We start from the raw sequence: 11,233 nt of genomic DNA on the forward strand, positions 1-11,233 counted from the left end.
TTGAATTGAATAGTTACTTACGAGTCCCTGTTAAGATAAAGGAAGGGGAAAAGTAGAAACTGATTTTGAAAAATGGCAAATAATTGCTTATTCTTATATTAAATAAATCGCAATGAATCAATGTGTGTTCTGAGTTGTCAAATTGGCACACAAAATCATTTGGACAGACACTTGGCAAGATTATGTTTCACTGGAAGCGCCGTGCATTTAACTTGTACCAAAGTGCTCAACTCCACAAATGAAATACATAAATGTTTTTAACTACTTGGTGTGTTACAAAAACACAACACTGAAGTAAGACCATAAATGACAACATCAGGAGCACTGTCTTTTGTTATGCACGAACATACATTTGCCAACTTGAATTGTGAACCAATATTTATTGCGTAGTGTATAAGAATTGTCATCAATGCTTTGGAAGGATACAAGATGCTACAAACAGCCGTGGGTAAATTCTGTAAAAACTCCCAATGGTTGGATAAAGGAAAATTACTGCTTTTTTGTACAAAAGGTTATCGGATACTAAACACGTTCAATAACATCGCGTTCTTGTCAAACAGGATTATTTGAATAAAAGGACAAAATGTGAACGAAAATGGTAATTGAGTCAACCTTTGTTCTCTCTGATTTTATCAGTAGACTTTGTCCATATATAGAATACTAAACTAATCGGTGCCACACAATAACCAATCAATGTATCTGACATCTTTTGTTCTAATTTTCTTAAGGCAACGCATTTGCACAAAAGATTTTTTTTTTTTTACAGTTTTAATATATATTATATATGTACATAAACTTCAACTCCCTAGGATTCTCTCTTAGAGAAACCTGAAAACTGAAGGGGATGAGAAAGCTGGACCCCTTTATCGTCCTCAGTAACACAAAACAAATAACTGGCAAAGACATAGTTGATACCCCACTCTACTCTGAAACGTTGTTGTTGTAATACATGCACAGAAGAGAAGTTTCCTCCCAAGTGGTGTGCTGGCTGCGGTGCAAACATGACCTGGTTCAAAAATGTGTCTGAAAAATGTCATTCAGCAATTGATTTGAGACTTAGCATCGCAGAAGGATTTTCAGGAACCGCATGGATAAGTGGAGTCCTTTATCATCAAATCTCAATTGGCACTTAGGGCGGTGTTTCAATTGGGATTTGATCTGAGGTCGGTACAGGCTCTTTAAAATTACACAGTTCCCCAACAGATCCCATCATCAGTCCTTAGCCAATGCACATGCTGAACACCATCTACCTCGTACATCTATGATTCCCTGTCAAAGATGGGTGTCAGGATGAAGAGTGAGGGAGGAAGGAGGAGGAGGAAAGGCTGGTGAAAGCAAAAGAAACCTCCTCTTCCTAAGTCAAAAAAACGCTTAAGTGCAAAATATCTCCCCTCTCAAAAAATCAATAGAAATAAACTAAACGTCTCTGTGGGGATTTTTTCCAATGAAGGATACTAAACAGTTCTCCCCCCAAAATCACACACTCAGTGCACATTTTGTCTATGTCTTAAACTAAAGCATCCCTGATTCAAAGTGCACTCAGTAGTGAGGGAAAGAGACGGGGAGGGAGTAGCTTGAGGGCATGTCGGAGATGCAGCATGTAGGGATTTAGTAGTCCTCGAAGAGAAAATGTGAAAAATGCAACTAGCTGCACAAGCTCAGAGCCAGAAATCAGTATGAGACTGTGGTGCTGCACTGAGGGCACACTGGGGTTTCCCTCCAAGTTCAAATCTTAAAGGAGGTCACATTTAGGGATGATTTGAGGGAACGATTCTACGCCATTACACCCGGCTGAAACTCCCTTCATCAGCACAAAGAGGTGTTTCTAAGAGAGGGGGGTTTGCGTATGCTGTCGATGTAGAGCTTCCTACAGGGTACCTCAACGAGAGGTGCTTGCTTGTTGCCATACGTGCACAGTACATTGATCTGGGGCTAAACAGAGCATATAGATAATGTATGGACAAGCAGGGGCCTCCAAGTAGTTTATAGGGATGTAAGCACTCACTAAACCTCTTTGTACAATCCTCAAAAGTCAGAATTATGTGTGTGTGCAGTCTGTTGTCGTCATTTGCACACTCACAACTGCTGGGAAACCAGGCGTTAAGCATCTCGGTCACTCTGCTTCAAAAGTATGTTTAAGTAAGTTTGTGTTTTTATATGTTTGACTTTGTATGTGTGTAAAAAAATGTATCTGTATTTGAGTGTCCCAGTGTGTCAATAGTGCTTGCCGATGTGCATCAATGCAAGGGCAACAAAGTGTGTGTGTGTGTGTGTGTGTGTGTATATATATATTTGTATATGTATGCATGTGTGGCTCAGGAGGACATGCACTGGACGTGGTCTGGACCTCCTTCCTCTTCATCAGAGGAATCTGGAGAGCTCCAGGACTCATCTGTGTCTGCGTCTGCACCCTCACGGCGGGCCTATATCCAGAGAAAGAAGTAGAGAACAAAGTTAAGTAAGAATCAGACTATTTTGGGAGGAAATAGATACAAACATCTTGCTAACCTGGTCCTTATGTTTGAAATTGCACTGCAATCCAAGTGTAGTTGCAACTGCATCCTACATAATATTTAAGGGGCACTATGGCAACATAGTATTGCCTTTACATAAAATTGAGGGACTCATGGAAGAGATTTAAAACAAAAAAACTAAGCAGGAGTGGCCGAAATATCCTGACACTTTGTCCCTGTTATGGGTCAAGCTCCAAACACTCTGAATCCTACATTTCCCTTAATGCAACAGACAGGATATTTTTGTTTGTACTATTTGCCTGTTAAATGCTCATGTCTTTTCAACACCACACTCCAAAACGTAATTTACATTTGTTGCATTTGGTTTGTTGTAGTGTTTGAGATCTCACCCTCGGTGGACGTCTGTTCCTCATGTGTCTCATCAGGAACCACAGCAGCTGGGTGTCGTACTGGTCACCGTGGCGCACGCTGTCCTCATCGCGCTCCCGCTTGTTTTTCTTCATCACCTTGACAAACACGAAAAATGGGTGTGAATGTGGGGAACAGCCGCATACATGCAAACACGTCCTAGATACAAATCCCATTACTATGCCAGGACGTAGCATTAAGGCTGCACAATATTAGGAAAAGATCTAATCATCATTTTGACTGATATTGCGATTTGATTCATGATACTGGAGGGACTGATCATTTTTGTATCATTATTTCATTTAAAAAAAAAAAAAAAATTATTTGAAGTGGGATTTTTTCTTTAGTCTGTAGGATACAATTTGTAGGCCAGGACATCTCTGCAGCACCACAATACTTCATTCAGAATGGTTACACATATATTTTGCCTTTAACTAATATTGTGCCCCCTGCAATTTGGACAATGCACTAGTACATATTGCAAGTTCGATAAATGTGCAATTAATTGTGCAGCCCTACTTAGCTAAACATTGTTTTGACAACCTAAAGAACAGGCTAGGGGCGGCCTCTAGCTCAGCCAGTAGAGTGTGCGCCCCATGTAGACCAAGTCCTGAGCAGCGGCCCCGGTTTGAATCAGACTCGTGGCCCTTTCCTGCGTATCATCTTGTCTCTTTCTCTCCCCCCTTTCCTGTCTGTCCACTGTCACTATCGAATAAAGGGAAAAGTCCCAAAAAATAATTAGCTAATGTCACACCATGATCTATTACAAATTGCCAGTCATTACATAAGAATTTTTCTTTGTTTTACGTCTTGAATCTTATTTTTTTCCTTGCAGTGTTTGCCATCATTCCTACTATGCTAAGTTATGATGATGAAGTTATGAATATTACTTTTTAAATTTTAATGAAAAGAAAACAGAGGTGATAATGTTTGGACCTGGTGGCTCATATGAGATCCCCCCTACTGAGCTGGGCCCTCTAGCCTCATATCTTAAACCAACAGTATTAAATCTTGGTTTTAGACTGGACAGTGATTTTAAACTGGACAGCCAAATCAATGCCCAGTCAAATTAAGTTTTTTTCATCTGAGGAAGCTGGTAAAGGTGAAACCTTTCCTTTCCAGGCAGCAGTTAGAAACCGTAATCCATGCCTTCATTTCTTTACGGCTGGATTACTGTAATTCCCTTTATTTTGGACTCAGTAAATCCCTACTCGCACGTCTGCAGCTAGTCCAGAATGCTGCTGCACGGGTTTTGACTGGAACCCGGAAGAGAGAACACATCACTCCCGTCTTGGCTTCACTTCACTGGTTGCCTGTGCATTTTAGAGTCCATTTTAAAATCCTCTTGATTACTTTTAAAGCTTTAAACGGTCTTGCCCCGTCTTATTTAACTCAGCTACTCAACCGCTACACTCCCTCCCGGTCACTCCGGTCGGCTGACCAGTTGCTCCTGGTCGTCCCCGGATCCAAGCGGAAGCTCAGAGGGGACAGGGCCTTTTCTGTTTGTGCTCCTAAGTTATGGAATGCCTTACCTTTGACCATTCGTCAGGCTTCCTCAATACCGATTTTTAAAACTCTTCTTAAAACTCATTTCTACACTTTGGCTTTCAACCCAAACTGAGACTTGATCTTATCTGTTTTTATATAGTGTTATTGGGTAGATCTTCACCCCCAGTTTATTATTTTTATGATATTGTGATTGTTATTTTTATCTGTGTTTGCTGCCTTCATGTACAGCACTTTGTTCAGCTATTGCTGATGTGAAAGCGCTTTATAAATAAAGTGATGATGATGATGATGATTTTATTCAGCAGCAAGTGAAAAATAAAATGACCCCTAATAGCCATTGTAAACATCTATTACAATATAGAGCTATCATAGCTGTTTTGCAGTGCCAATGGACAGTTCAGGGATATTCACCATGTTTTTCATATACGGTAAGTGGTTTAGCCAAAAAATGTGAACTGGATATGTTAAATATCTGTCTGCTTCACCTATGTTGCAATATCGCACAGGCTGTGTTACAAAGCTGTTTTCAATGGTGTCACTGCATCCCTATGTTTCTACAAAGATGTAGGTAGAATGCTACCCCAACCAATAGAATGATGGCACAAAACATAACAAGCATAATGGAATAAAATAGAACAGAATAGTATACCTCTTTGAGACCTTTGAGTCCTGTGGGGCTTTCAGCTGTAGGGGCCCATAGTTTGATGTCGTGGTCTAGCCCACTGGTGGCAATACCTGGCAGATGGGGATGTGGCTCCAAACAGTTCACCTGTAGTTGTCGAGGGTAGAAAAAATGACCGAGATGATAATATAAAGAAGAAGGGGGATTTTACAGAGAATATTCATGAGATTGTTGTCTCCGCAGCGAAAAGCTAACTATACTGTTAAAGAAAATTTTTAAAAATAGTATTTTTCTGCAACTGTATACAAATACTGGGTAGTGACCACTAAGACACGAGATTACAGAAGCGCTACCGACCACTAAGGACCAAGTCATCTTTAAACCCAACCCAAATATATATTATTCGCTCTCTCTTTGACTCACCACTCCTCCCCTGTCTCCCTCCATAAACTGGACTATGCGAGCAGAGTTCTTGTCCCACAGGTAGATGTGTCCGCAGTCACTGCCACTGACCACAAACTCACTGCATGGCCCATAGAAGTTCACCCCCTTCACTGTGAGAAAGAGGTGAAGATGAGAGAGACTGATACAGTCTGTGTGATACACCTTCAGAACAAAATGAGGCCATACTGTAATGCTTGTGAAGTTGGGCTATAGCTGATACGTTTGATTTTTAAAGCTGTATGTAGATGCAAAGGGAACTACTGTATTACTGTAATAAATGATTAATGTAATTGGGAATGAATTTAACACCTGTAGCATTATTGCGGTGTCCCTTGTATCTCCTGCGATAGTCAGCCCCATCACTGTGATTGGAGTCAAAAAGGTAGATGTCCTCATCATTGTAACTTGCCAGGAGCTCTGTAGAGATGATGCACAAAAAGTGTTAGTTTAAGTTTCCTTTAATGCCATAAAGGCAGAAGATGGGCTGGATTTTTTAAATAACACAGAGTAGATTTAGACAAGCTCGGCTTAGTTGTTGATCTCATAAAAATAGATATTAATTGAACATAATTAAAGTCCTGGGACTGGCTCTAAACTCAACCTTACTCGTGTTCTGCAAAGAAGAGAGCTAACTAATGCTTTCTAGAATGGACCTTAATCTGCTTGCGTGTCACTGATATTGCATTGGGGTTGCATCTGGAAGGCTAAGAATGGCAAAGGTTTTGGCATTTTGAAACATTAAATCAAGCAAGAATCAAGTGTGGGGCTCATTATTTTCAATATTTAAAAAACTTGTTCATAACAGAATGAAAAATTAAGTTAGGACAATCAAAGTAATTCAAATATAAATATGAAACAGGATTATGGTGATTGCAAGAAAATGAAATCATGGCATAGATTTTAAATTATTTCCATACACACTGCATGCAAGTGTTTTTAAATTGTGCAAGTTTTTTACCTGTGCCATCATGACTATACACAAGGCAGGTTATGTTGGTTTTGGACTCACTGGATACCAGATGTGAAGGACAAAACTTTTTCAAGACACCATTGTTATCATTCTCATTGATCTTCCTCTGGTCATAGATCCTAAAGAGGGTGAGAAAAAGAGAATGTGACAGTATGCAACAATATCAAATATTTTTTATACAATTACCATTGCATCCCATTTTGCAATTATAGTGAAATAATCAGCACTAGAACCACAACCTACTTCTTACCTCACATACTGATCTCTTCCGCCCACAGCAAAGTGTTGTGTCTTTGCTGGGTTGACAAAGATGGTGTACAACCCCACTTTTTTATCACCCTCCTTTACAACCACCAGTTTACTGCCACACAAATGCAAGGAGACACAATGGAAAAACAGGTATTAGATCTGGCAATGGGAAAAGTTTTATGATGTTAAATGGCTAACACAGGAATTTTTTATATTTTCCCCAGCTATTACACAATTCAACAACAAATCTAATTCCTGGGTGACTGAATTTAAACTTGGTAAACTTTAATAATGGTATCACTCACTTGGCGGGACGGTCTAGACGCAGGTCAATACCAAACACCACAGCATCCTCTCCAGCAGACAGAAAAGAGCAGGGGGAATCTGGCTCTAGGGCCAGCTGGAACAAAATTTAAAAAACACACAGATGTGATGGGAGACTGTACTTAATTATCAGTCTATCAGAGTCCTAAACATATTTACTACAGAGGAAACTTATCCTATCCTTTCCCTATTTATCTGAAATCTATCCTTATTCTCTCATTTGCAAATACAGTACAAACACTCACCTTGTGTGCTGCCCCTTTATGCTGTGCTACCCGCTTGGTGTTCTTGCAGCGCTGTGTGGCAGAGAGCTCAGCCACTCTGATCTGACCATCTCGAGCACACATGGCCAAGGTGGAGTCTCCACTGTGAGGCAGGAACTTTGCCTACGCATATCAGGGACGGGGCAAAGACTCATTTCAAGTTTCTGACCACAATGGTCACTTTGTCACATTTTATAATTTACTAGGGCTGGGTGATATGGAAAAAAATCTAATATCCCGATATTGTTAACCAAATACCTCAATGTCAATATTGCAACGATATTGTAAGGTTGACAATTGGTGCTTACAAAAAAACTTTACACAATGACATTTTTGATAAATAATCATCATTAATGTATATATAATAAATAAGTGGGCAAAGGCAAATTATAAAAAGCTAGAACAGTCACTATAATGCAGCCGTTAAAACCTGGGACAGAGAACACTCATATGTTCTTACACTCATATGTCATATCACAATATTACAATATCCAACATCTAAGACGATAACCAGTCTCATATCACAATATCGATATATCAATATATTGCCCATCCTTTACTAATGATTATTATATGTAGCAATTGCTAACTCTCACTGTTAATAGTGTAGGCTAAATTTTCTCTTATCTTTAACCAACGCTAGTCCTTAATGCATCTGCTTCTTTGCTTATAAGAGGTAAAGATTTTGTTTTCCCTACCTGAAAGACATTGCTCTTGTGGCCACTGTCAAACTCCAACTCAGCACGACGCACAGCCCAGTCCCAGATCACCACTCGCAGGTCATCGCTGCCTGAAGCCAGGCGTGTGCCCGAGGGGTTGAAGTGCAACGTGTTGACACAGCCCGTGTGCCTCTCCAGTCGGCCCTGGAGCTCAAGCCTCTGCACAAGACCACGGGCTCCACACACACGCCTTACAAACTGGTGTGAGTTCCTGCCAATCTCCCGGGAGCGCAGTGAGGGAATTGCCCGCCATATAGGGCCATGCAGGTCACGGAGCTCTGCTCCAAGCCACGCCTCCATAGCCTCATCATCATCTTCATCATCTTTCTGTTCTTCTTCTTCTTCCTCGTCCTCATCATCATCCTCATCTGAGCTGGTGGAGTTATTGGTGCCGCCGCCAGGTCTATTCCTCTTTCTGGCTGCCCTTTTCCCACCATCTTTATCCTTTGCTCTCTCCCGTCTGCCTACATCGCTCTCTCTCTCACCATCCTCAGTCAGGGAGTAGAGACCACTGCCATCCATGCTGTCTGTGTCTTCTTCCTCCTCTTCATCTCTGTTTGGCCCCATCTCTCCTTCCACGTCTGGCGTAGGCTTGTCTCTAGATGCCTCTCCTGTTTCTTTGGGAGCTACAGAAATAGTGAAAGTTGGAACCATGCAGAATAAGGTTAAGACATTGCTGTCTCACTGGGAGATACAACAAAAGGTGTAGCCTACAGCTGCTACTGTAATCTGTAACAATGTTAAATCCTGCCAGGCTGCAAAAACATTATCTCAGCAGTATGCAAGATATACATAATGCAAACATAATTTTAAAAAAAGTACCATACCAAACAGTGTTAGCAGCATAAGATTTTTAAAGAGCTGTTTAACTACAAGAAATGTGTTACCATCTTGACAAGAAGACTGGGATTGTCCCTCTTTGCTTCCAGAGGCATCTGCCTCCTTGTGTTCATATTCTCCTGGTTCTTTATCTTCAGAGCCACCTTGTAGAAACAAAAAAGTCTCCGATTAACTGTCTGTGCTAAGGAGCATGACAGCTCACACAGTTATGGTCAGTACAAATACTGACCAGTTATGGTCAGTACAAATACTGACCATAACTGACCAATACTAGTTATTTTCTTGCACTGATCCTTTACCATTAAGCGCAGTGGATTTGTCGTCAGCCTCAGCCATTCTGTCTCCTTTGTCCTGCGTCGACTCGAAGGAGAAGCTATCGACAGAACAATATGTAGGTTGACAACAAACAAAACAACAATGGCTCAAATAAAAACAACAACTATCATGCCTAAGTAAGACGACATCATTTCTTGCACTCGCTGAACTGTTGTCAACTAACGTTACTGACGCCACACTGTGTGCCGCGGGGAACAAGTTACCTTTTAGCTCTGTAGCTTCCAAATTTACAGCCAGGCTAATTTTACAACTTACCTACCACTGCATGTAACGATAAACTAACTCGCTTGGTGACGTTAGCTGGCTGAGAGGCCTGAGTAATGCCATTTTTTGCTTTGTGGTGCTTAACTGTGCAATGTCCTCTGCAGTGCTCGACAAACAAATGCTAACAAGCCTGCGCGAGGCTAAGTCAAAAACTAAATACTAATGTCAGTCCTGCTAAACAACCAAAAAGCTGGTTGTCAAAAAAACGAGCAAGCAACTAGCATTGCTTGTTGTGGCTAACTAGCATAGCTTGCGTTACCTCTACTCGAAGGCCCGACGAGGCGTACTTCTTAGTTCAGACCTAACGTTAATCTTTATTGCAGATATATTTTCTCCACCTCACTACTTAGCCACTGAGCTAAGTGCCTCGACACGGAATTCTCTGACCGTAAATACACGACATTAGGAATGCGTGCATGAAGCTTTTTTTGTAAAAGATATATAATGCAAGCTAACTGCGTGCCCACAAGGTTGAGTGGTCTGTTGTTTATGTTTTGACGGTTCAGCTCCTTTTTTTGGTTCCATTTCCGGTGTCGTGCTCACTTCGTTGTCCCTCCCGGAAGTTTACGGAAGAGATGCGCGACGCCAAATGTTAATGACAATAACAATTAGTAATGACAACACTACTAGTACTGGGCTACTTCTATTACTAATAATGATAATGATAATAATCACTTATTTGTTAATAGGCGTAGCCTACTGTATAGGTTAAAGCGTGACTTATTTTAACAAACTGAACAAATTCCGCATGAATTAGGCCTAATCTTAATTCATCACTTAAGAATTTACTTTCTAAATCTAATTTTTTTTTAAAGAAACGATTTTCCTCAGCAGGCCCTGGGGGTAAAAAATAGCTTCTGGGAACCTACTCCCTTTCTCTGAGAGATGTGTGATTTAGGAATTTGCAACATTAGCCCAAAACTCAATAATGATCACTGTCTTAAATCTACTTTCTCACCTGCTTCAAAACACTGGGATTCGGAAATGAAGCCGGAATTGTCAAAAAGCTGCATATATTAGTGCTGAATTAAGTTGTTATGGGAAACATTACAAACGCGTCATAAAGCAATAATGCATAGTAGCCTAAGGCCTAAGCATTTTTTTTATTTTATTGGTTTTACTTTTAGCAACCACTTTTATATAACAATGGATGCAATGACTAAAATGATCAGCACCTATATCTGAGGCCATGGTTCTCAGCAGGAAACCAATGGATTGCCTTCTCCAGTTAGGGAACGATCCTTACCCCAAGTGAAGGAGTTAAAATATCTTGGGGTCGGTCGCGAGTGAGGGGACCACGGAGCGGGTGATTGGTCGGAGAATCGGCGTAGCGGGTGCGGTATTACATTCAATTTATCGCACCGTTGTGACGAAAAGAAAGCTGAGACAGACAAAGCTCTCGATCTACAGGTCAGTTTTCCTTAGAGATAGGGTGGGAAGCACAGTCATCCGTGAGGAGCTCGGAGTAGAGCCGCTGCATGCTCCTTTGCATCGAAAGGAGCCAGTTGAGGTGGTTCGGGCATCTGGTAAGGATGCCTCCTGGGCGCCTCCCTAGGGAGGTGTTCCAGGTACGTCTACAGCTGGGAGGAGGCCTCGGGGAAGACCCAGGACTGGATGGAGGTAATATATCTAACCTGGCCTGGGAACGCCTCGGGATCCCCCAGTCGGAGTTGGTTGATGTGGCTTGGGAAAGGGAAGTTCGGGGTCCCCTGCTGGAGCTGCTGCCCCTGCGACCCGAGACCGGATAAGCGGATTAGGATGGATGGATGAAATGACTATGTGTAGCCTAGCCTAATGTGACTTAGTGAATT

General features: G+C 41.4%; 1 protein-coding gene across 2 annotated transcripts; it reads right to left on the reverse strand.

The window, feature by feature from the left end:
- Positions 1-2,170: 2,170 nt before the first annotated feature.
- dcaf8 (DDB1 and CUL4 associated factor 8) lies at positions 2,171-9,952 on the reverse strand. Of its 2 annotated transcripts, none has more exons than XM_032530435.1 (13): positions 9,682-9,952; positions 9,122-9,195; positions 8,870-8,965; positions 7,962-8,608; positions 7,246-7,386; positions 6,982-7,076; positions 6,678-6,788; positions 6,416-6,546; positions 5,767-5,874; positions 5,437-5,567; positions 5,041-5,160; positions 2,864-2,980; positions 2,171-2,423 (listed from the first exon to the last, which is right to left on the reverse strand). In XM_032530435.1, the coding sequence occupies exons 2-13, from the start codon at positions 9,156-9,158 to the stop codon at positions 2,316-2,318; spliced, it is 1,842 nt and encodes a 613-aa protein (XP_032386326.1). In that variant the 5' UTR covers positions 9,159-9,195; positions 9,682-9,952; the 3' UTR covers positions 2,171-2,315. The 2 variants fall into 2 exon arrangements, with proteins under 2 accessions (XP_032386326.1, XP_032386327.1); XM_032530436.1 differs by lacking the exon at positions 9,682-9,952 and adding an exon at positions 9,362-9,640.
- Between the last annotated feature and the right edge of the window lie 1,281 nt (positions 9,953-11,233).

The sequence above is a fragment of the Etheostoma spectabile genome, chromosome 12 (genome assembly GCF_008692095.1).
Source record: "Etheostoma spectabile isolate EspeVRDwgs_2016 chromosome 12, UIUC_Espe_1.0, whole genome shotgun sequence".
NCBI lineage: Eukaryota > Metazoa > Chordata > Actinopteri > Perciformes > Percidae > Etheostoma > Etheostoma spectabile.